This window comes from Ranitomeya imitator, chromosome 2 (genome assembly GCF_032444005.1).
Source record: "Ranitomeya imitator isolate aRanImi1 chromosome 2, aRanImi1.pri, whole genome shotgun sequence".
Classification (NCBI taxonomy): domain Eukaryota; kingdom Metazoa; phylum Chordata; class Amphibia; order Anura; family Dendrobatidae; genus Ranitomeya; species Ranitomeya imitator.
The window spans coordinates 118685557-118710760 of NC_091283.1; the positions used below are offsets into that span (position 1 = coordinate 118685557).

The following is a 25204-nucleotide window of genomic DNA, read 5'->3' on the forward strand; positions in this document are numbered from 1 at the left end:
ATTGCGGTCTCGCGAGATGATTATGTACGGTCTCGCGAGACCGCTACGTCATCATCGCGCAAGACCGCAATGCAATCTTCAGACCGGACCGCGCGCCAAGCATCGGGAACCAGCCGCTTCGATCCGGAGGCTCCAGCAGGTATGTAACTATTTTTTATTTTAATTCTTTTTTTTTTTAACAGGGATATGGTGCATACTATGTGACTGGCCAATATACTACATGACTGTGCTGTATACTACGTGACTTGGCAATATACTACTTGGCTCTGTGCTGTATACTACGTGGCTCTGTGCTGTATACTACGTGACTGTGCTGTATACTATGTGACTGGGCAGTATACTACGTGGCTCTGTGCTGTATACTACGTGACTGTGCTGTATACTATGTGACTGGGCAGTATACTACGTGGCTCTGTGCTGTATACTACGTGGCTCTGTGCTGTATACTACGTGGCTCTATGCTGTATACTACGTGGCTCTGTGCTGTATACTACGTGGCTCTGTGCGTAGCTGGGCAATATACTATGGGACTGGGCAATATACTACGTAAACTACGTGGCTGGGCAATATACTACGTGGCTGGGCAATATACTACGTGGCTGGGCAATATACTACGTGGCTGGGCAATATACTATGTGACTGGGCAATATACTATGGGACTGGGCAATATACTACGTGAACTACGTGGCTGGGCAATATACTACGTGGCTGGGCAATATACTACGTTGCTGGGCAATATACTACGTGGCTGGGCAATATACTATGTGACTGGGCAATATACTATGTGGCTGGGCAATATACTACGTGACTGGGCAATATACTACGTGGCTGGGCAATATACTACGTGGCTGGGCAATATACTACGTGGCTGGGCAATATACTATGTGACTGGGCAATATAATACGTGGTGGGGAAATATACTATGTGGACATACATATTCTAGAATACCCGATGCGTTGGAATCGGGCCACCATCTAGTTATTTAATATTTTTCTATCTAAAGAAAATACATCTATTTTTCCTGTATAAAAATTCACACGTCGAAGAGTTTATTGCCATGTATAAATAAAGTACATATCTAAGGGAGCCATGTTGAAAAATATTCCTTTGTATAGTCTTTATTTAACCACCTCTACAATCAGGAACGATTCTATCTTCCCTGCTACCATAGGCAAAAATTGAAATAAGAAAAGAAAGCAAAGTAAAAATAAATCTCAAACTGTCTTTCTCTAACTTAAATTAGACATGTAAGAAAAAAACAACTTACTAGCCCTTCCTGCAAATGGAGGAACAAACCAACGAATGCAGTGGCATCCTGTATAGGCCTAGGTGTATACGAAAATTTAATATAGGAGAATTAAACAGCATTATTGCCATATACTGTAGAATATGCTAAAGGCTGGTGAACTGGTCAACTTATGCGCTAAATATCTTCATCTTATGAGCATATTCTTTATGGCAGTAATACAATATACTTCTTCTACATTCATTGTTTGCACTTATCTTGGTATTCCTTGGTTTGTATATTGTGCAGTCATAGCAGCGTTCACCTGTTCCCTTTTGCAGGAAGTGCAGGTCGTTATTTTTATTTTTGCAGTGTACTATTAGAGGTGTTGACTGCCTCTATATCTGGCTGAGCTCCTTCCATCAGCCTAAGGCTACTTTCACACTTGCGTTTTTCAGCTTCCTTCCCAATCCGTCATTTTTTGAGAATGCAGGATCCTGCAAAAAAATTTTCAGGATCCTGCATTTTCCCATAGACTTGTATTAGCGACGGATTGTGACGGATGTCCATCCGTCGCGTCCGTCTTGCACTGGATGTGTCGTGTTTTGGCGGACTGTCGGCACTAAAAAATGTTCAATGTAATGTTTTTTTCGTACATCGGGTCCGCCATTTCCGACCGCGCATACGCGGCAGGAACTTTGCCCCCTCCTCCCCGGGACTTTACAATGGGCAGGGGATGCATTGAAAAACTGCATCCGCTGCCCACGTTGTGCCAAATTTTCACAATGTGCGTCGGTACGTCGCGCCGACGCTTATCGACGGATCCGTACCGACGCAAGTGTGAAAGTAGCCCAAGGCTACTTTCATATTTCCATCTTTTGCCAAGCATTGCAATGCGTTGTTCTGGTGAAAAAACACATCCTGCAAAGTCGCTTACAGGATGCGTTTTTTCCCCATAGACTTGTATTACCGACGCATTGCGACGTATGGACACACATTCCATACATCGTGCACTGGATACGTCGGTTTTTGGCAGACCGTCGTAGCAAAAAAACGTTCAAGGGAACGTTTTTTGGACATCGGGTCCTGCAATTTTAAGTGCGCAGGCACGTCTGGAACTCCATCCCCTCCTCCCTGGGACTTTACTATGGGCAGCGGACGCGTTGAAACACTGCATGCCCACGTTGCACAGAATTTTTACAATGTCCGTCGGTACGTCACGCCGATGCTTAGCGATGGCCGCGTACCAATGGAAATGTGAAAGAAGCCTAAGGCTACTTTTACACTTGCGTCGGTACGGGTCCATCACTATGCATCGGGCCGACGTACCGACACACGTTGTGAAATTTGTGCACGACGTGGGAAGCGGATGCAGTTTTTCAATGCATCCGCTGCCCATTCTGAAGTCCGGGGAGGAGGGGGTGGAGTTTCGGCCGCGCATGCGTGGTAGAAAATGGCTGACGCGACGGACAAAAAAACCTTACATTGAACGTTTCTTGTGACGGCGGTCCGCCAAAACACGACGGATCCGTTGCACGATGGTGCAACTTGTGGCCATCCATTGCGATCCATTGCTAATACAAGTCTATGGGCAAAAAGCGCATCCTGCAAGCACATTTGCAGGATCCATTTTGTGCCCAAAACGACGGATTGCGGCGGATTGCAAAAAACGCAAATGTGAAAGTAAGGCTGTTTTTAATTAGTGCTGGATCCTACCTGCCCATTTGACCCTTTTTTTTCCCAGTAGAGGCATGTCTGATAAATATTAGGTGTAGGGTCTCACAGGCTGCCACGAGAGGTGGTGAGTTCTCCTTCAATGGAGATCTTCAAACAGAGGCTGGACAGACATCTGTCTGAGATGGTTTAGTGAATCCTGCATTGAGCAGAGGGTTGGACACGATGGCCCTGGAGGTCCCTTCCAACTCTACCATTCTATGGTTCTATTGGTATTGTGACGTAAATGCAACTATTAGGATTTTTCCTATCTGTCTGTTAGATGCAAACATTGTTAAATCAGTGAGACTAAATAAAGCACACACATCTTTATTTTGTCTCTTGCCATTTAACCTGGTACTTTACAGCTCAAGCAATCATAAGAACAGAGTAGCTTTAGCTTCAGTCAGTTTTACACCGCTCACTTAATGGACACACAGTGCTGTAATAGACTTTAAAAATTCATAGGATGGACACAGCGAGATGGGAAAAGTTAGAACACAAGAAAATAAAAGAGGTCAACAAATTTTACCACAAATTGGGGTTATATGGACAGTAAAGCTGGGTTTCTGTGTTCATTCTAGTATGATAAAGCAAGAGAGTGCTTTGTTATAGTTAAATCAAATGGGGTCAGCCGCAGCTCCGTGAGCAGCCTCGTTGCTAGATACATGCACACATTGCTCACAAATAGGCATAACGGTCTAAGGCGCACAGGTTTTTAGCTCACGTCATGCGTTGTTATACTACAATATGTGTTCCGATAGGTACCAGTAACTATATATGTCAATACACAAACACATATCTGTATGTGTACATTGTAACTGTAAAATTAAGAAGGAAAAAATGTGGAAATCTCAGGATGGATAGACATGTTAATGACATATAAATGATAAAAAAAATGGAAACAACATTTTCGATTTTTTCACTCATCAAGTATGAGCACCATACGTTCCCAGAAATACACATACTTACACACGTTGACTGCTATACATGACATTAATAATAAATGTCTGAGGAATGTTCTGCCACGGTGAATGCACTTAGACATGCAATAGCCAACTATTAATGTCCCAGATGTGTTCAATCAGAAACAAGTCTGGCGACACTGCAGTTCATAATTGCATATTTAGACCACACAGCATGTTCACAGAAACATGAGCAACACGCACCATGGTGTTGTGCTAGAAACCAACTCTTGGGACACTTTGGAGAAGTGGCCATTTTTTGTGAATTCCACAAATGGTGGCTAGGAATGAAGTAGGAAATAAAAGAAAAATAATTAGCAGGCCCTTACTTGTCCCATAGAGGAGCCTCACTCCAGTTTTATCATCTTCTTCAGTCCAGTCACTGGCACAGTCTTCACTGGGTCATTTTACCATCATCAGTTTCCTGGTGTTTTTCAACGCTTGGCATCTTTGGCATCTTCTGCGTTAATTAGGCCTGGATGAAACGTACACAATTTTATGAAGCGTCCTGGTCAGCTATAGAGATGCCAAAGATGTCTGGCACTGGAAGTTGCCACTTATGCTGAGTGCTAAAAGAAGTCAAAGATGGCCTAGGGGAAAACTATACCAGTGATCGAACGGGATGACGGTTGGAGCAGGTCTGTGCCTCAGAAGAGGTGAAGGTTGGGTTACTAGAATTATTTTTATTTTTCTATACACATATCTATCACACCAAGGGGTCTGGACAGACTTCAGAACTTAATAATGTACGTTCAACATGCATTAAATAAAGTCAATGTCAATTACATTTCCTGGCCAAATGCCAACGACTTGAAGTTCAACAGCATCACTCCACTACTTTATAGATAATAGAGTTTCTCTTGAAAAATATGATTGTAGCATATTCAGTGTTAGCAAGTCATTTGGGTTGTCTCCCTATAGTTTCCTTACCTAATGAATATTTCTTTTTAATTAAAATTATTTGATAATTTGCCCCTTATCAGGTTCAAAATGTAATGTCACTAGTGTACAACGCCATACATAATGGATGATCTCTCTACCAATGTTTTCCTTGTACCTTGTAGGTCGTGCAAGAAGAAATTTCAATCCCATCCAGTTTTTTGAAACTCAGTTACCTGAGCAGCCGAACATTGGGCTATAAGAGCCTCATTCATATTATCCTCACCCACGCAACTATCCCTATTGGACTAAGTAAAGTACATCTAATTGTAGCGGTGGAAGGACGACTTGTACAGAAATGGTTTCCTGCTGCTATTAACTTGGTTTATACCTTTGCCTGGAATAAAACAGATATTTATGGCCAGAAAGTATCCGGTCTCTCAGAAGCACTAGGTATGTTTTACCTCATTCATCTTCATATTTGTACTCAAATAGATATTTAAAGCTTTTTCATGTAGTCTTCTTTTTTTGAATATATTCAGCTCAGGAAATGTCCTTGAAATTGCGGACAAAAATAAAAATCTATGTTTATCTGTGAATACCTAAGTTTAAGGATCTTATCCATGAAGGGCTGTTTCTAAAATCACATTCTCTACGTGCTCGGTATCTTGAAGATACGAAAGAAACCAATATTTGACATTTATTTGCCGACTCCTTGACAAATATCAGAGAAGTTTGGTAAAAAAAATCAATTTTAAAAGAACAAATTCTGTATAAAAGTTATTAATGGGTTTTGCTTCTTCCAACTGGCAGCTCTCGGTGGTCATTGTTGAAATAATATAGCAGCTTATTTGTTCAGCTATTGGCCACCATGGTGGGACGTGGTTTGGCTGCATGATTTCAGCTGGTTTAACTCTTACAAAATATATTTATTTTGAGACTTCAAAGTGTCAAAGTGTTACATTTTATTATTTTTTAATATCATAATAATAGCAAAAACATCTGAAATATGTTATTTTTTTTCCACTGGCCATTACCATGCATTAGGCTGAAGCTGTAGAGATTCTTTTTCTGGAATGTACAGAGATTATTTTTCAGCGGTCCCATTTATTGTCCTAGTATTACAATGTAAGGTAACATCAGTCTATACATAACACAGAGTCCGCTATTCACAATAGCTTATTGGGTCAGCTCACTTTCTTTCCCTCCCTGCACAGTGCCCCCTGCACAGGTTTGAGAGCATGCCCACAACACGTTTATTTAGAAGGCAATTATTGCCTTAATGAAAGCTGATCTATCTGTGGCCTACCATAGAGAAAATTTGAGAACTGCAGTAGACAAGGCAGAGCAACTTAGGCAAGATGTCCATGCTCCTAATTATGTGCAGAAAATATAATAAAATATAATAAAACATATACAATTGACACTTTGTGACAGATTTGAGCATATACTATTGTCCAGATTCATCATTTGCATGTTTTTCAAGTCACTTTAATTTTTGGTCTTCTGGCATTGATGTTGATTTTTTTTGCACCAAATTTTTCAAAATGGTGCACATGCTTAACAAATTTTGTGCAAAGTCCAAAATGTGTTTTATATATATATATATATATATAGATAGATAGATAGATATAAAAGAACACAGCAGCACATGTACATGAATCTAGGCCATGTGAAAACACAGACAAATGTTCAATATGAATCATATTTCTCAAAAATATGTTTCCATAAAAAAAATTTCAAAAATTTTTTTTTTCATAAAACTTACAGTTATAGATAAAATGAAGATTCTTAGCGCATAAATTGGCCAATTTATGTGTGCCCATCAACCACGGCAAGGTGATCTCCTTCTGATGGGTCCTACTCTACTGTACATGCCACTCTTGGGCCACCAGCCTACAACTTTGAACAAACATGTCACTCTGGGCTAAACCTACAATTTATGGGCAGGTAGAGTTGATTACCACCACATGCAAGGTCAATGGGAGGAGTGCAAGATCAGACTGGATGCAGCCACATCCATACACTAAACAGAGGGGAAAAAAAAGAAAAAAAAAATATATATATATATATTACCCTTCTGTGCTTTTTGTAATGCAAATATTAACGTTTTGCAAAATGGCACAAAATGTGTGCCAAAATATACATGAACACACTCTAAAGGAGAACTGGAATTACATTTGCACCAAATATTTGAACTATTTAAAAAGTGGCAATTGATTAATCAGCCGAAAACATCAGGTAAACCCCAAATTCCACCCATAATGGGGAGCATAAAGAAAAACATGTATAATATCAACTTTAAAAAATGCACAAATTAAAAGAAAAATTACAAAATTACACATAAATAGAATAATGAATCAAATCCAAAATGCTTTTAATCAGCAAAAACAACATATGATTGTATATGAGCACCAATATTTTATCAAAGCTTAGAAGTAAAGGAATCTGCAAACACACAGGAATATTTTGAAGAATTTTTCACAATTAATAAGAATGTACTTGGTCATTAAAAGCCCAATGAGATAATAAGAAAGTAAATGAGACGCTACAGAGAACTGCGGTGCCAGGATGCAATACCTCACTACCGACTGCTATGAAACTGGCGCTTTAGCAGTCATGTGTTAACGCCATGATGTTTTTTGGAGGCATGATGCTATTTTCAGAGGGCCGTGTGCTTGAAATGACCCCCAGCCCTCTATCACTTTCCTTTATTTGCAATTCTATTCCTTTAGCTTCTTCGTCTTAACTTGAAGTCTGCCATACAGCTATTTATAAAAGACAGGTTCGTTGAGGATTGCACTGAGCAACAGCAACATTCTTCATTATTCTTGCACTGTGTCATATGGAAAGTCTAGAGCTGGCAGATTTATTGCTTTCCCTAATTGCAAATTCCTTTAATCATTCATCTCTCATAAGTTTGTTTAATGAGCAGCTTCTAAAAGGTGGAATATATTTTTTTTCCTCTTTTTAAACCGTAACCACTTTGTAATATATTCATGAAGACTTGTGTTTAAGAATACATTTTACTTTAATTATCTTACATGTCAACAGGATTTGGTAAAGCGATGACTGCTTGAGATGTGTATTTTTAAGGCATGTTATATCTACAGCATTATCAGACTCATTAATTTGCCGGTCTGAAGGCAAACTTCAGTTTATTGGGCCTAAAATATATTTTCAAGATATCCTTCCATTCACAGCGAATTAACTGATAAGAGCAGGGGCAGGTAAGGTCATGTGGTGCCCCGGGCAGGATTTTCAAGATTCAAATGCACACACTGTATTCACACTCTGCACAGATGCACACACTGTATTCACACTCTGCACACACTGTATTCACACTCTGCACAGATGCACACACTGCATTTACACACTGCACACACTGTGTTCACACACTGCACACATGCGCACATTGTGAATACAGTGTGTGCATCTGTGCAGAGTGTGAATACAGTGTGCGCATGTGTGCAGTGTGTGAACACAGTGTGTGCAGTGTGTAAAGGCAGTGTGTGCATCTGTGCAGAGTGTGAATACAGTGTGTGCAGAGTGTGAATACAGTGTGTGCATCTGTGCAGAGTGTGAATACAGTGTGCGCATGTGTGCAGTGTGTGAACACAGTGTGTGCAGAGTGTGAATACAGTGTGTGCATCTGTGCAGAGTGTTAATACACTCTGCACAGATGCACACACTGCATTTACACTCTGCACACACTGTGTTCACATACTGCACACATGCGCACTGTTGTGAATTCTGTGGTCAAGCTCCCTCCTGTGGTCATGAGTGGTACTTCGGCTGGTTCTTTCTATGAGCTTCCTCTGGTGGATGTGAGTGGGGCTGCGGCTTCTGAGTTTCCTTCCTCAGGTGACGAGGTTAAGTCGTTAGGTGCTGCTCTATTTAACTCCACCTAGTTCTTTGTTCCTGGCCTCCAGTCAATGTTCCAGTATTGGTCTTGCTCTCTCCTGGATCGTTCTTGTGGCCTGTCTGCCCTGCATAAGCTAAGTTTTGCTTGTGTTACTTTTGTTTGCTATATTTTCTGTCCAGCTTGCTATATTGGTTTTTCTTGCTTGCTGGAAGCTCTGAGACGCAGAGGGAGCACCTCCGTACCGTTAGTCGGTGCGGAGGGTCTTTTTGCCCCCTCTGCGTGGTTGTTTGTAGGTTTTTGTGCTGACCGCAAAGCTATCTTTCCTATCCTCGGTCTATTCAGTAAGTCGGGCCTCACTTTGCTAAAATCTATTTCATCTCTGTGTTTGTATTTTCATCTTTACTCACAGTCATTATATGTGGGGGGCTGCCTTTTTCTTTGGGGAATTTCTCTGAGGCAAGGTAGGCTTATTTTTCTATCTTCAGGGCTAGCTAGTTCCTCAGGCTGTGCCCGAGGCGCCTAGGTCTGGTCAGGAGCGCTCCACGGCTACCTCTAGTGTGGTATGATAGGATTAGGGATTGCGGTCAGCAGAGTTCCCACGTCTCAGAGCTCGTCCTATGTTAGTAACTATCAGGTCACTTTGTGTGCTCTTAACCACTAGGTCCATTGTGGTTCTGAATCACCTGTTCATAACAGCGCACACTGTATTCACACTCTGCACAGATGCACACACTGTATTTACACTCTGCACACACTGTATTCACACTCTGCACACATGTACAAACTGTATTCACATTCTGCACACATGCACACACTGTATTCACACTCTGCACACACTGTATTCACACTGCACACATGCACGCACTGTATTCACACTCTGCCCACACTGTATTCACACTCTGCACACATGCATACACTGTATTCACACTCTGCACACATGCGCTCACTGTAATCACACTCTACAAACATGCACGCACTGTATTCACACTCTGCACACATGCACACACTGTATTCACACACTGCACACATGCGCTCACTATAATCACACTCTACAGACATGCTCGCACTGTATTCACACTCTGCACACATGCACGCACTGCTTTCGCACACTGCACACATGCACACATTGTATTCACACTGCACACATGCACGCACTGTAATCACTCTCTGCACACATGCACGCACTGTATTCACACTCTGCACACATGCACATACTGTATTCACACTCTGCACACATGCACACACTATGCACATTTGTATATGCAGATTGCATATTTGTGCACACCCAAGTCAAGCACTCTGAATACCTGTATATACATCACACCTGCATCCACCTAGACATACACTCAGCAGGCCTGTATACACACATGTACTCGGCACATCTCTATATACACATTGCACACCTACATACACGTAGACATGCACTTTGCACAGGTTTACACAAACTGAACACCGACATACTGTAGATCCCGAACATGTATTCTGAACATCTGTAGATACAAACTACACATCTGCATACACCCAATTCACTCTGTACGCTTTTAGACACGCATTGCACATATGCATTCACTTCAGACAAGCTGCACACACTTGTTTCTGCACATTGCACACCTTCATTGACCTCCGACAAAAACTCTGCCCAGCTGTGTGAACAAATGCACACACCCTGGTGATATACTCTGCACATCTGTAGACAAACACCGCGCACCTAAATAAACCCCAAACATACACTTTGAATACCTGCACATCAGAATTCACCCCAGACAAATACTTCATGATTCATGACTGCATACGCACAATGCACAACTGCATATACCCATGACACACTCTGTACATCTGTATATACACACTGCATATCTGCCTACACCCATGACACAATTGGCACACCTGTATAAATACAGGGCATACCTGCATACACACACTGCATATCTGCATACACCCAAGACTAGGGTTGAGCGAAACGGGTCGAACATTTTCAAAAGTCGCCGACTTTTGGCGAAGTCGAGTTTCATGAAACCCGATCCGACCCCTGTGCGTGGTCGGCCATGCGGTACGCGACTTTCGCGCCAAAGTCGCGTTTCAATGACGCGAAAAGCGCCATTTCTCAGCCAATGAAGGTAAACGCAGAGTGTGGGCAGCGTGATGACATAGGTCCTGGTCCCCACCATCTTAGAGAAGGGCATTGCAGTGATTGGCTTGCTGTCTGCGGCGTCACAGGGGCTATAAAGGGGAGTTCCCGCCGACCGCCATGTTACTGCTGCTGATCTGAGCTTAGGGAGAGGTTGCTGCCGCTTCGTCAGAAGCAGGGATAGCGTTAGGCAGGGTCCATTAACCACAAAACCGCTTGTGCTGTAGCGATTTCCACTGCCCAACACCACCTTCGGTGTGCAGGGACAGTGGAAGCTCCTTTTTTTTTTTTTTTTCCTCAGCACTGTAGCTCATTGGGCTGCCCTAGAAGGCTCCCTGATAGCTGCATTGCTGTGTGTACGCCGCTGTGCAAACCAACTGCTTTTTTCAAAGCACAAATCCTCTTGTTCCTTCCTTTCTGCACAGCTATCTTGTTTGTTTGTCCACACTTTTTATTTAATTTGTGCATCAGTCCACTCCTTATTGCTGCCTGCCATACCTGGCTGAGATTACTGCAGGGAGATAGTAATTGAAGGACAGTTCCTTTTTTTTTTTTTTTTTTGGTGGGAGATTAAGATTGACATTTCTGCTAGAGTGCCATCTCTGTCTGTGTCATCTCTCACTCAGTGGGCCATAGAAAGCCTATTTATTTTTTTGCTTGATTTGGGTTCCAAAATCTACCAGAAAAAATAACAACATCAATCAGTGGGAGAAAAATATTGGCCTCAGGGCTTGTGTGCCACTCCTTACTCCTGTGTGTGCCATCTCTCACTCAGTGGGCCATAGAAAGCCTATTAATTTTTTTGCTTGATTTGGGTTCTAAATTCTACCTGAAAAAATCAATAAATCAATCAGTGGGAGATTAATATTGGCCTTTGGGCTTGTGTGCCAGTCCTAAGCGTGCCATCTCTCTCTCTCTCAGATAGTGGGCCATAGAAAGCCTATTTTTTTTATTATTTTATTGGGTTTATAAATTTTCCCTGGAAAAAAAAAAAAGTGGGAGATTAATATTGGCCTCTGGGCTTGTGTGCCAGTCCTGAGCGTGCCATCTCTCTCACAAATAGTGGGCCATAGAAAGCCTATTTATTTTTTTGGTTGATTTGGGTTCATAATTCTACCTTAAAAAATCAATCAATCAATCAATCAGTGGGAGATTAGTATTGGCCTTTGGGCTTGTGTGCCAGTCCTAAGCGTGCCATCTCTCTCTCTCAGATAGTGGGCCATAGAAAGCCTATTTATTATTATTTTTTTTATTGGGTTTATAAATTTTCCCTGGAAAAAAAAAAAAAATGGGAGATTAATATTGGCCTCTGGGCTTGTGTGCCAGTCCTGAGCGTGCCATCTCTCTCACAAATAGTGGGCCATAGAAAGCCTATTAATTTTTTTGCTTGATTTGGGTTCCAAAATCTACCTGAAAAAAATCACTAAATCAATCAGTGGGAGATTAATATTTGCCTCTGGGCTTGTGTGCCACTCCTGACTCCTGTGTGCGTCATCTGTCACTCAGTGGGCCCTAGAAAGCCTATTTTTTGTTTTATTTGTTTTCTAAATTCTCCCTGAAACAATCATTTTATTTTCTTTGGTTTCTAAATTATTCCTGAAAAAAATCATTTTTTTTTGTATTTTTTTTTCTCTCAAGTCTCCCTGAAAAAAAAAAAAAAAATCTGTGGGAGATTCATATTGCCCCTTCTGCTTGTGTGCCAGTCTTGACTCCTGGGTGTGCCATCTCTCTCTCTCTCCCCAATTGTGGGCCATAGAAAGCCTATTAATTTTTTTGCTTGATTTGGGTTCCACAATCTACCAAAAAAAATCACTAAATCAATCAGTGGGAGATTAATATTGGCCTCTGGGCTTGTGTGCCACTCCTGACTCCTGTGTGCGTCATCTGTCACTCAGTGGGCCCTAGAAAGCCTATTTTTTGTTTTATTTGTTTTCTAAATTCTCCCTGAAACAATCATTTTATTTTCTTTGGTTTCTAAATTATTCCTGAAAAAAATCATTTTTTTTGTATTTTTTTTTCTCTCAAGTCTCCCTGAAAAAAAAAAAAAAAATCTGTGGGAGATTCATATTGCCCCTTCTGCTTGTGTGCCAGTCTTGACTCCTGGGTGTGCCATCTCTCTCTCTCTCCCCAATTGTGGGCCATAGAAAGCCTATTAATTTTTTTGCTTGATTTGGGTTCCAAAATCTACCTGAAAAAAATCACTAAATCAATCAGTGGGAGATTAATATTGGCCTCTGGGCTTGTGTGCCACTCCTGACTCCTGTGTGCGTCATCTGTCACTCAGTGGGCCCTAGAAAGCCTATTTTTTGTTTTATTTGTTTTCTAAATTCTCCCTGAAACAATCATTTTATTTTCTTTGGTTTCTAAATTATTCCTGAAAAAAATCATTTTTTTTGTATTTTTTTTTCTCTCAAGTCTCCCTGAAAAAAAAAAAAAAAATCTGTGGGAGATTCATATTGCCCCTTCTGCTTGTGTGCCAGTCTTGACTCCTGGGTGTGCCATCTCTCTCTCTCTCCCCAATTGTGGGCCATAGAAAGCCTATTAATTTTTTTGCTTGATTTGGGTTCCAAAATCTACCTGAAAAAAATCACTAAATCAATCAGTGGGAGATTAATATTGGCCTCTGGGCTTGTGTGCCACTCCTGACTCCTGTGTGCGTCATCTGTCACTCAGTGGGCCCTAGAAAGCCTATTTTTTGTTTTATTTGTTTTCTAAATTCTCCCTGAAACAATCATTTTATTTTCTTTGGTTTCTAAATTATTCCTGAAAAAAATTATTTTTTTTGTATTTTTTTTTCTCTCAAGTCTCCCTGAAAAAAAAAAAAAAAATCTGTGGGAGATTCATATTGCCCCTTCTGCTTGTGTGCCAGTCTTGACTCCTGGGTGTGCCATCTCTCTCTCTCTCCCCAATTGTGGGCCATAGAAAGCCTATTAATTTTTTTGCTTGATTTGGGTTCCAAAATCTACCTGAAAAAAATCACTAAATCAATCAGTGGGAGATTAATATTGGCCTCTGGGCTTGTGTGCCACTCCTGACTCCTGTGTGCGTCATCTGTCACTCAGTGGGCCCTAGAAAGCCTATTTTTTGTTTTATTTGTTTTCTAAATTCTCCCTGAAACAATCATTTTATTTTCTTTGGTTTCTAAATTATTCCTGAAAAAAATCATTTTTTTTGTATTTTTTTTTCTCTCAAGTCTCCCTGAAAAAAAAAAAAAAAAAAAAAAATCTGTGGGAGATTCATATTGCCCCTTCTGCTTGTGTGCCAGTCTTGACTCCTGGGTGTGCCATCTCTCTCTCTCTCCCCAATTGTGGGCCATAGAAAGCCTATTAATTTTTTTGCTTGATTTGGGTTCCAAAATCTACCAAAAAAAATCACTAAATCAATCAGTGGGAGATTAATATTGGCCTCTGGGCTTGTGTGCCACTCCTGACTCCTGTGTGCGTCATCTGTCACTCAGTGGGCCCTAGAAAGCCTATTTTTTGTTTTATTTGTTTTCTAAATTCTCCCTGAAACAATCATTTTATTTTCTTTGGTTTCTAAATTATTCCTGAAAAAAATCATTTTTTTGGTTTTTTTTTTTCTCTCAAGTCTCCCTGAAAAAAAAAAAAAAAAAAAACTGTGGGAGATTCATATTGCCCCTTCTGCTTGTGTGCCAGTCTTGACTCCTGGGTGTGCCATCTCTCTCTCTCTCTCTCCCCAATTGTGGGCCATAGAAAGCCTATTATTTTTTTTTAGCTTGATTTGGGTTCCAAAATCTACCTGAAAAAATCAGTACATCAATCAGTGGGAGATAAATATTGGCCTCTGGGCTTGTGTGCCACTCCTGACTCCTGTGTGCGTCCTCTCTCACTCAGTGGGCCCTACAAAGCCTTTTTTTTTTTTTTTTTTTTCCTAAATTCTCCCTGAAACAATCATTTCATTTTATTTGTTTTATAAACTCTTCTGTAAAAAATAATTTTTTTTAAATTTTTTTTTTCTGAAGTCTCCCTTTTAAAAAAAACAAACACAAATCAGTGGGAGATAAATATTTACATTTGCGCTTCAGTGACAGTCCTGCGTGTGTGCCATCTCATTTGTTGCCAACAACAACAGAGTGTGTAACATTGTGGCTGATTTTCGTTGTGGTCTCACCCACCTGTAAAGGGGTAGCTAAATCATACTGAAGTTATAGCTCACCGTGTAAGTTGTGTGACAGCAACAAATACCGTTCGTTTGTTAACGTTTTTAAAACAATGAGGAAGTCTGGTGGAAGAGGTCGTGGCCGGGGGCGTTCATTGTCAGCTGGTAATGAGGGTAGTGGTAGTGGTGGAGCATCAGCTGGTCGTGGGAAAAAAAATATTGCACCTAAGTCTGGAGCTGTGGAGCCAGGTTCGTCGTCTGGCTACACAAGGCCTCGAATGCTCCCTTTTCTGGGAGTAGGAAAACCGCTTTTAAAGCCGGAGCAGCAAGAGCAAGTTTTGGCTTATCTTGCTGACTCAGCCTCTAGCTCTTTTGCCTCCTCTCGTGAAACTGGTAAATGTCAAAGCAGCGCGTCGTTAGTGGATGTTCACGGTCAGGGACAAGTCGCTTCCTTGTCCTCTTCAGCAAAAACAACAACAGAGAAGAATGCAGCAGGCGACACAACGGGTTACTCCATGGAGCTCTTTACACATACCGTCCCTGGCTTAGAAAGTGAAGCAGTTAACAGTCCATGCCCATTACAAGTTGAATCTGACATGGAGTGCACTGATGCACAGCCACAGCCAGACTACTATCCTGGTCCTTTGACTCAGACCACAACATTGCCATCGCAGGGTGCTGATCAAGAATCAGACCCTGATGAGACTATGTTGCCCCATCACGAACGCTATACCACCGACCGCCACGGTGACACAGACGAAGTTGCACACGAGCTACAAGAAGAGGTAATAGATGACCCAGTTCTTGACCCCGATTGGCAGCCATTGGGGGAACAGGGTGCAGGCGGCAGCAGTTCTGAAGCGGAGGAGGAGGGGCCGCAGCAGGCATCAACATCGCAACAGGTTCCATCTGCCGGGCCCGTATCTTGCCCAAAACGCGTGGCAAAGCTAAAACCTGTTGGAGGACAGCGTGGCCATCCGGTTAAAGCTCAGTCTGCAATGCCTGAAAAGGTATCCGATGCTAGAAAGAGTGCAGTATGGCATTTTTTTAAACAACATCCAATTGATCAGCGCAAAGTCATCTGTCAAAAATGTTCAACTACCTTAAGCAGAGGACAGAATCTGAAAAGTCTCAATACAAGTTGCATGCATAGACATTTAACCACCATGCATTTGCAAGCCTGGACTAACTACCAAACGTCCCTTAAGGTTGTAGCACCCTCGGCCAATGAAGCTAGTCAGCAACGCAACATCCCTTCCGGCAGTGTAGGGCCACCATTTTCCGCACCACCTGCAGTATCTGTGCAGGTTTCTTTGCCAGGCCAAAGCCTTCAGGGTCAGGGAATCACCAGTTTCGTAGTAGGAAACACTGCATCTAGGGCACCGGTGGCAACAATACCATCTCCCACCGTCTCTCAGTCTGCCATGTCCACCGGCACCCCCGCTAGTTCCACGATCTGCAGCTCTCCAGTCCAGCTCACCCTACATGAGACTATGGTTAGAAAAAGGAAGTACTTAGCCTCGCATCCGCGTACACAGGGTTTGAACGCACACATAGCTAGACTAATCTCGTTAGAGATGATGCCCTACCGGTTAGTTGAAAGCGAAGCTGTCAAAGCCCTGATGGACTACGCTGTACCACGCTACGAGCTACCCAGTCGACACTTTTTTTCCAGAAAAGCCATCCCAGCCCTCCACCAGCATGTTAAAGAGCGCATCGTCCATGCACTCAGGCAATCTGTGAGCACAAAGGTGCACCTGACAACAGATGCATGGACCAGTAGGCATGGCCAGGGACGTTACGTGTCCATCACGGCACACTGGTTAAATGTGGTTGATGCAGGGTCCACAGGGGACAGCAAGTTTGGGACAGTTCTGCCTAGCCCACGGTCTAGGAAACAATTGGCTGTAGCCGTTCGCACCCCCTCCTCCTCCTCTTCGTCCTCCTGCAGAAGCGAGAGCTCGTCCACAGACCGCAGTCGCACAACCACTCCATCCGCAGCTGACACTGTTGCACACCAGGTCTCCCATTATGGGGCAGCTACTGGCAAATGTCAGCAGGCTGTATTGGCTATGAAGTGTTTGGGCGACAACAGACACACCGCGGAAGTTCTGTCCGAGTTCTTGCAGAAAGAAACGCAGTCGTGGCTGGGCACTGTAGATCTTGAGGCAGGCAAGGTAGTGAGTGATAACGGAAGGAATTTCATGGCTGCCATCTCCCTTTCCCAACTGAAACACATTCCTTGCCTGGCTCACACCTTAAACCTGGTGGTGCAGTGCTTCCTGAAAAGTTATCCGGGGTTATCCGACCTGCTCCTCAAAGTGCGTGGACTTTGCTCACATATCCGCCGTTCGCCCGTACACTCCAGCCGTATGCAGACCTATCAGCGTTCTTTGAACCTTCCCCAGCATCGCCTAATCATAGACGTTGCAACAAGGTGGAACTCAACACTGCACATGCTTCAGAGACTGTGTGAACAGAGGCGGGCTGTTATGTTTTTGTGGGAGGATACACATACACGGGCAGGCAGTAGGATGGCAGACATGGAGTTGTCAGGTGTGCAGTGGTCGAAGATTCAAGACATGTGTCAAGTCCTTCAGTGTTTTGAGGAATGCACACGGCTGGTTAGTGCAGACAACGCCATAATAAGCATGAGCATCCCCCTAATGCGTCTGCTGATGCAAAGTTTGACGCACATAAAGGATCAGGCGTCTGCAGCTGAGGAAGAGGAAAGCCTTGATGACAGTCAGCCATTGTCTGGCCAGTGCAGTGTACAGGACGAGGTAGCGGGCGAAGAGGAGGAGGAGGACGAGGAGGATGATGGGGATGATTATATTTTTAATGAGGAAGCTTTTCCGGGGCCACTGGAAATTGGTGGCGCGGCAAGGCCAGGTTCTGGTTTTTTGAGGGACACAAGTGACGTGGATTTGCCTGAAACTGCCCCTCAACCAAGCACAACCGCAGATTTGAGAACTGGAACTTTGGCCCACATGGTGGATTATGCCTTACGTATCCTCAAAAGGGACACACGCATAACTAAAATGATGAATGATGACGATTACTGGTTGGCCTGCCTCCTTGATCCTCGCTATAAAGGCAAATTGCAAAATATAATGCCACATGAGAACTTGGAACTAATATTAGCAACCAAACAATCAACTCTTGTTGACCGTTTGCTTCTGGCATTCCCTGCACACAGCGCCCGTGATCGTTCTCACACGAGCTGCAGGGGCCAGCAGACCAGAGGAGTTAGAGGGGCAGAAATCAGAAGTGGCGTTGGCCAGAGGGGTTTTCTGACCAGGTTGTGGAGTGATTTTGCTATGACCGCAGACAGGACAGGTACTGCAGCATCAATTCAAAGTGACAGGAGACAACATTTGTCCAGTATGGTTACAAACTATTTTTCATCCCTTATCGATGTTCTCCCTCAACCGTCATTCCCATTTGATTACTGGGCATCAAAATTAGACACCTGGCCAGAATTGGCAGAATATGCATTGCAGGAGCTTGCTTGCCCGGCAGCTAGTGTCCTATCAGAAAGAGTATTCAGTGCTGCAGGTTCAATACTAACAGAAAAAAGGACTGGTCTGGCTACCCAAAATGTAGATGATCTAACCTTCATTAAAATGAACCACAACTGGATTTCGAAATCTTTTGCCCCACCTTGCCCGGCAGACACCTAGCTTTCCTATGAAAAGGTCTTGCCTGTGGACTATTCTGAATGCCTTTTCCAATCTCGTAATTTTCAGCACCTGATTGTCCAGCATACGACATGTTTACACCTCACTAAATGGCCAAACTCCCCACACGGGGCCGTGGTATCGACACTTGGCGACAGCACCCGTGAGAGTGCAGTTTGTCTGAAGAGGTGGGTGAGCCCGCTTTTGGTCGACGGCACTGCCACTGGGTCCCTCCTAGTACAATAAAGTGTCTCTGGTGGTGGTGGTGCGCACCCAATGTCAGACACACCGTTGTAATATGAGGGGCCCTGGGCCTGTACCGCCGGCCACAAGACAGTTTCCCCCCACCCCAGCTCAAACAGTGCTCTACCACTTGCAAAATTATCTCACAGCTCCACCAATGTTTAGTCTATGCGCTGACATCCTTCAATGCCTGCCACTGACAATACCATTGTATTGACATTTTTGTTATGTTAGGCCTTCGATGCCTGTCTGTGGTCACTCCTTCCACTAGGCCTCCACTGACCACACCACTGCTGCCCGTGTACCCCTGTAGCCAATTTAAAATTGCCTACAGCCATGTGTTATTATTTTAGGCCTTCGATGCCTGTCTGCGGTGACTCCTTCCACTAGGCCTCCACTGACCACACCACTGCTGCCCGTGTACCCCTGGAACCAATTTAAAATTGCCTACAGCCATGTGTTATTATTTTAGGCCTTCGATGCCTGTCTGCGGTGACTCCTTCCACTAGGCCTCCACTGACCACACCACTGCTGCCCGTGTACCCCTGGAACCAATTTAAAATTGCCTACAGCCATGTGTTATTATTTTAGGCCTTCGATGCCTGTCTGCGGTGACTCCTTCCACTAGGCCTCCACTGACCACACCACTGCTGCCCGTGTACCCCTGGAACCAATTTAAAATTGCCTACAGCCATGTGTTATTATTTTAGGCCTTCGATGCCTGTCTGCGGTGACTCCTTCCACTAGGCCTCCACTGACCACACCACTGCTGCCCGTGTACCCCTGGAACCAATTTAAAATTGCCTACAGCCAGCCCAATTTTTTTATTTTAGGCCTTCGATGCCTGTCTGCGGTCCATTCTTTCAACTACTACTACACTGACCAGGGCACTGCTGCCCGTGTACCCCTGGAACCAACATCAGAAAATATAAAAATAAGTATTTTGCTTACAAAAAAGAAAATACTGGAGAGATATCAAATGCAGACATTTTAACATTAAAAACAAACACACAACTAAAATCTGGTACAGTACTAAAAATGGCCACCAGCTACAATTACTTTCTCCTACAAGTAGTTAACTGAAAGGTTTTTTCAATTGAAAACACACATATGGCATCCACCGAGTGTTGTCCTGTCGCGTCTTCTTTATATTATTGCCGAGAAGATGCAAAACAATGAAAATAATAAAATCATTAATTACCAAAATAATAGAGAAAGTCAACACCACATTGCAAATAAACATTCATTCCAAATAAAGAAGCAGGGCGCGTCCGAGGGTGAGTATATACCTAATAAGAATATAATCACCCTCGGACGCGCAATGCTTATTTCCAACAGCCTTCCTTCCTAAGAATCAGCCCTTCCGTGGTGTAGAGAGACGTTGTGTTACACTCCAAGGTGTTCCCCAGGTTGCCTTTCCTGAGCTTCGATCTTCCGGCTCTCGTTTAGTAGTTCTTGGAAACTACACTGCATTAGGCCTTCAAATTGGGTATGGGGTGTAGAGAGAGGGTGTGTTCCACTCCAAGGTGTTCCCCAGGTTGCCTTTCCTGAGCTTCGATCTTCCGGCTCTCGTTTAGTAGTTGTTGGAAACTACGCTGCATTAGGCCTTCAAATTGGGTATGGGGTGTAGAGAGATGGTGTGTTCCACTCCAAGGTGTTCCCCAGGTTGCCTTTCCTGAGCTTCGATCTTCCGGCTCTCGTTTAGTAGTTGTTGGAAACTACGCTGCATTAGGCCTTCAAATTGGGTATGGGGTGTAGAGAGATGGTGTGTTCCACTCCAAGGTGTTCCCCAGGTTGCCTTTCCTGAGCTTCGATCTTCCGGCTCTCGTTTAGTAGTTCTTGGAAACTACACTGCATTAGGCCTTCAAATTGGGTATGGGGTGTAGAGAGAGGGTGTGTTACACTCCAAGGTGTTCCCCAGGTTGCCTTTCCTGAGCTTCGATCTTCCGGCTCTCGTTTAGTAGTTCTTGGAAACTACACTGCATTAGGCCTTCAAATTGGGTATGGGGTGTAGAGAGAGGGTGTGTTCCACTCCAAGGTGTTCCCCAGGTTGCCTTTCCTGAGCTTCGATCTTCCGGCTCTCGTTTAGTAGTTCTTGGAAACTACACTGCATTAGGCCTTCAAATTGGGTATGGGGTGTAGAGAGAGGGTGTGTTACAACCAAGGTGTTCCCCAGGTTGCCTTTCCTGAGCTTCGATCTTCCGGCTCTCGTTTAGTAGTTCTTGGAAACTACACTGCATTAGGCCTTCAAATTGGGTATGGGGTGTAGAGAGAGGGTGTGTTACACTCCAAGGTGTTCCCCAGGTTGCCTTTCCTGAGCTTCGATATTCCGGCTCTCGTTTAGTAGTTGTTGGAAACTACACTGCATTAGGCCTACAAATTGGGTATGGGGGAAACATTGGCGCATCTGCGGTCCCTCCTTCCTCTAGGCCTCCACTGACCTGTCTACTGCTGCCCGTGTTCCCCTGGAACCAATTTTAAATTGCCTACAGGCAGCCCAATTTATTATGTTAGGGCTTCGAAGCCTGTCTGCGGTCCCTCCTTCCACTAGGCCTCCACTGACCTGTCTACTGCTGCCCGTGTACCCCTTGAACCAACATCATAAAATAAAAAAAAAAGTATTTTGCTTATAAAAAAGAAAATACTGGTGAGATATCAAATGCAGACATTTTAACATTAAAAACAAACACACAACTAAAATCTGGTACAGTACTAAAAATGGCCACCAGCTACAATTACTTTCTCCTGCAAGTAGTTAACTGAAAGGTTTTTTCAATTGAAAACACACATATGGCATCCACCGAGTGTTGTCCTGTCGCGTCTTCTTTATATTATTGCCGAGAAGATGCAAAACAATGAAAATAATAAAATCATTAATTACCAAAATAATAGAGAAAGTCAACACCACATTGCAAATAAACATTCATTCCAAATAAAGAAGCAGGGCGCGTCCGAGGGTGAGTATATACCTAATAAGAATATAATCACCCTCGGACGCGCAATGCTTATTTCCAACAGCCTTCCTTCCTAAGAATCAGCCCTTCCGTGGTGTAGAGAGACGTTGTGTTACACTCCAAGGTGTTCCCCAGGTTGCCTTTCCTGAGCTTCGATCTTCCGGCTCTTGTTTAGTAGTTCTTGGAAACTACACTGCATTAGGCCTTCAAATTGGGTATGGGGTGTAGAGAGAGGGTGTGTTCCACTCCAAGGTGTTCCCCAGGTTGCCTTTCCTGAGCTTCGATCTTCCGGCTCTCGTTTAGTAGTTGTTGGAAACTACGCTGCATTAGGCCTTCAAATTGGGTATGGGGTGTAGAGAGAGGGTGTGTTACACTCCAAGGTGTTCCCCAGGTTGCCTTTCCTGAGCTTCGATCTTCCGGCTCTCGTTTAGTAGTTCTTGGAAACTACACTGCATTAGGCCTACAAATTGGGTATGGGGTGGAGAGAGATGGTGTGTTACACTCCAAGGTGTTCCCCAGGTTTCCTTGCCATTGCTTCGGTCTTCCGACTCTCGTTTAGTAGTTGTAGAAAAGTACACTGCATTAGGCCTACAAAATGGGTATGGGGTGGAGAGAGATGGTGTGTTACACTCCAAGGTGTTCCCCAGGTTGCCTTTCCTGAGCTTCTATCTTCAGGCTCTCATTAAATTGTGGTTAAATGGAACAACTGCATTTGGCGTACTAGTTGGTTTGGGGCCTACTATCGGTGTCTGCCACTCCTTGCTGTTCTCCTGGTTTCCTGTCCTGAAATTCCATTTTCAGGCTCTCGTTAAGTAGTTGTTAATGTTAGACTGCATTTGGCCTACTAGTTGGGTTGGGGCCTACTATCGGTGTCTGCCACTCCTTGCTGTTCTCCTCCACTGAACAAAGCTGTGCCGCCTGTTTACTACGGTTGCCAATTTTGAACTGATTTGGCCCTACTCTCTGTGTCAGCCTCTCATTCCAGTTGTCCTCCACTGCAATGCCCCCTGGTTATTCCTGTGTTACCAATTTTGAACTGCATTTAGCCCACTTTATTCTTTGGGCCTATATCTGTGTTTCCACTTCATCGTGCCCATTGCCCAGCCAGTGATAGATGAGTCTGCTGGTACATTGACCCATAACGCAACATTCCCCGTGCATGCTACACAACAACATTGTGACCCTGCTGAAAGTCAGGTTGCTCTTCCCGCATACCATACCACCTTACACGGGGACAAAGAGGAAGGTGCAGATGAAAGTGCAGGTTCCTTCATCAGGTGGGGGGAGGAATACTAGTTGGCGACGTCACTGGCACAGGGCCTCTCATAGTACGCAAAAGTGTTGCTGCCGGTGGGAGGCGCCCCCGCCGTGCAAACACACCGCTGTACTTTGAGGGGCCCTGTGCCAGTGCCAATGCCAACAAGTGGGCCCCCCCTGCTTGCTCAGGATCACAGCACTTGCAAAGTTGAAATACTTACCTCTCCCTGCTCCACTGCCGTGACGTGGTCCAGATTTCCTGGGCCCACTAATTACTTGAACCAGCCCTACCCCACACAACTTTAGCCAAATGACCCCCAATTTCAAATGCCTTCCAATTATTATAAGGTAAATTACGCTTGACAAGCTTCATTAAGAAGAATGGATGGTTTTTACATTAAAATGGGCACTCTAGGTGTTTTCCTGGCCCCCACTCACTGCCGACTATGCTGCCCCATTGACTTGCATTGGGTTTCGTGTTTCGGTCGATCCCGACTTTACGTCATAATCGGCCGATTTCACTCGACCCGACTTTTGAGATAGTCGGGTTTCGCGAAACCCGGCTCGACTCTAAAAAGGTCAAGGTCGCTCAACTCTACCCAAGACACATTCAACACACCTGTATAAATACAGGGCACACTGCATAAACTGCATACATCCTGGATACACATTCTGCACCTGTACATACACACAATGCACACCTGCATATACCCATGACACACTCTGCACATCTGTATACACACAATGCATATCTGCATACACCCATGACACATTCGACACACCTATATAAATACAGGGCACATCTGCATACATCACACACTCCTTTGCACACTAAAAGATGCTCACACGCACCTGTTCTTTTAACCTTCTAGGATAGGTTTCTGTTGTGGATTCTGTTTTTGGGCTCCCTCTGGTGGTTACAGATGGTATTGGGTGACTTGTGTTCTCTGCGGTCTCTGGTGTCCACCTGTTCTATCAGGATATGGGAGTTTCCTATTTAACCTGGCTTTCTTGTCATTTCCTCACCGGCTATCAATGTAATCAGTGTGTTTTGTTACCTCTGCTTCCCGCTTCTGTATTCTTCAGGACAAGCTAAGTTTTTGATTTTCCTGTTCCACGTTTTGCTTAATTTTTGTCTTAGTCCAGCTTGCAGATATGTGATTCCTTTTTGCTGGTTGCTCTAGTGGGCTGATATTACTCCTCATGTTCCATGAGTTGGAACATGAGTTCAAGTAATTTCAGGATGGTTTTTTTGTAGGGTTTTTCGCTGACCGCGCAGTTCACTTTTGTATCCTCTGCTATCTAGCTTTAGCGGGCCTCATTTTGCTGAATCTGTTTTCATAACTACGTATGTGCTTTCCTTTCATTTCACCGTCATTACATGTGGGGGGCTGCTATTTTTGTGGGGTGTTTCTCTGGAGGCAAGAGAGGTCTGTGTTTCTTCTAATAGGGAAAGTTAGTTCTTCGGCTGGCGCGAGACGTCTAGAATCATCGTAGGCACGTTCCCCGGCTACAGCTAGTTGTGTGTTGAGGTTCAGGATCGCGGTCAGCTCAGTTTCCATCACCCTAGAGCCTGTTTTGTTTTTTGTGCTTGTCCTTTTGTGATCACCTGCCATTGGGATCACGACAGTATAGCCGGCCAAAAAGTGGTAATCGTATTGGCTGAAGTAGGAGGAAAAGTAGTCTGAGGAAGTTTTTTTTTTTTTTTTTTCCCCTCAGAGTTTGCTGCATAGCCTTAATTGCAGCCTGGCTGCGTCTTACCTCCTCTTAATCCTTGAATGGCTCTGACCTCAGCTGTTTATCATGGACGTCCAGAGTTTGGCTTCCAGCCTGAATAATCTTGCTGCTAAGGTTCAAAATATACAAGATTTTGTTGTACATGCCCCTATGTCTGAACCTAGAATTCCTATCCCAGAGTTTTTTTCTGGAGATAGATCTAGTTTTCTGAATTTTAGGAACAATTGCAAGTTGTTTCTTTCTTTGAAATCTCGCTCTTCTGGAGACCCTGCTCAGCAAGTCAAGATTGTTATATCTTTCCTGCGGGGTGACCCTCAGAATTGGGCATTTGCATTGGCACCAGGGGATCCTGCGTTGCTCAATGTGGATGCGTTTTTTCTGGCATTGGGTTTGCTCTATGAGGAACCTAACCTAGAGATTCAGGCTGGAAAAGCTTTAT

At 43.8% G+C, this 25204-nt stretch overlaps 1 protein-coding gene across 6 annotated transcripts in view; it reads left to right on the forward strand.

The window, feature by feature from the left end:
* Positions 1-25204, forward strand: part of TENM1 (teneurin transmembrane protein 1) — a 1319573-nt gene that overhangs the window by 1067740 nt on the left and 226629 nt on the right. For all 6 annotated transcript variants that reach the window (XM_069747173.1, XM_069747175.1, XM_069747177.1 and 3 more), the window contains one exon: positions 4968-5235. In XM_069747173.1, coding sequence (XP_069603274.1) covers positions 4968-5235 — 268 coding nt within the window. The remainder of the gene's footprint in view (positions 1-4967; positions 5236-25204) is intronic.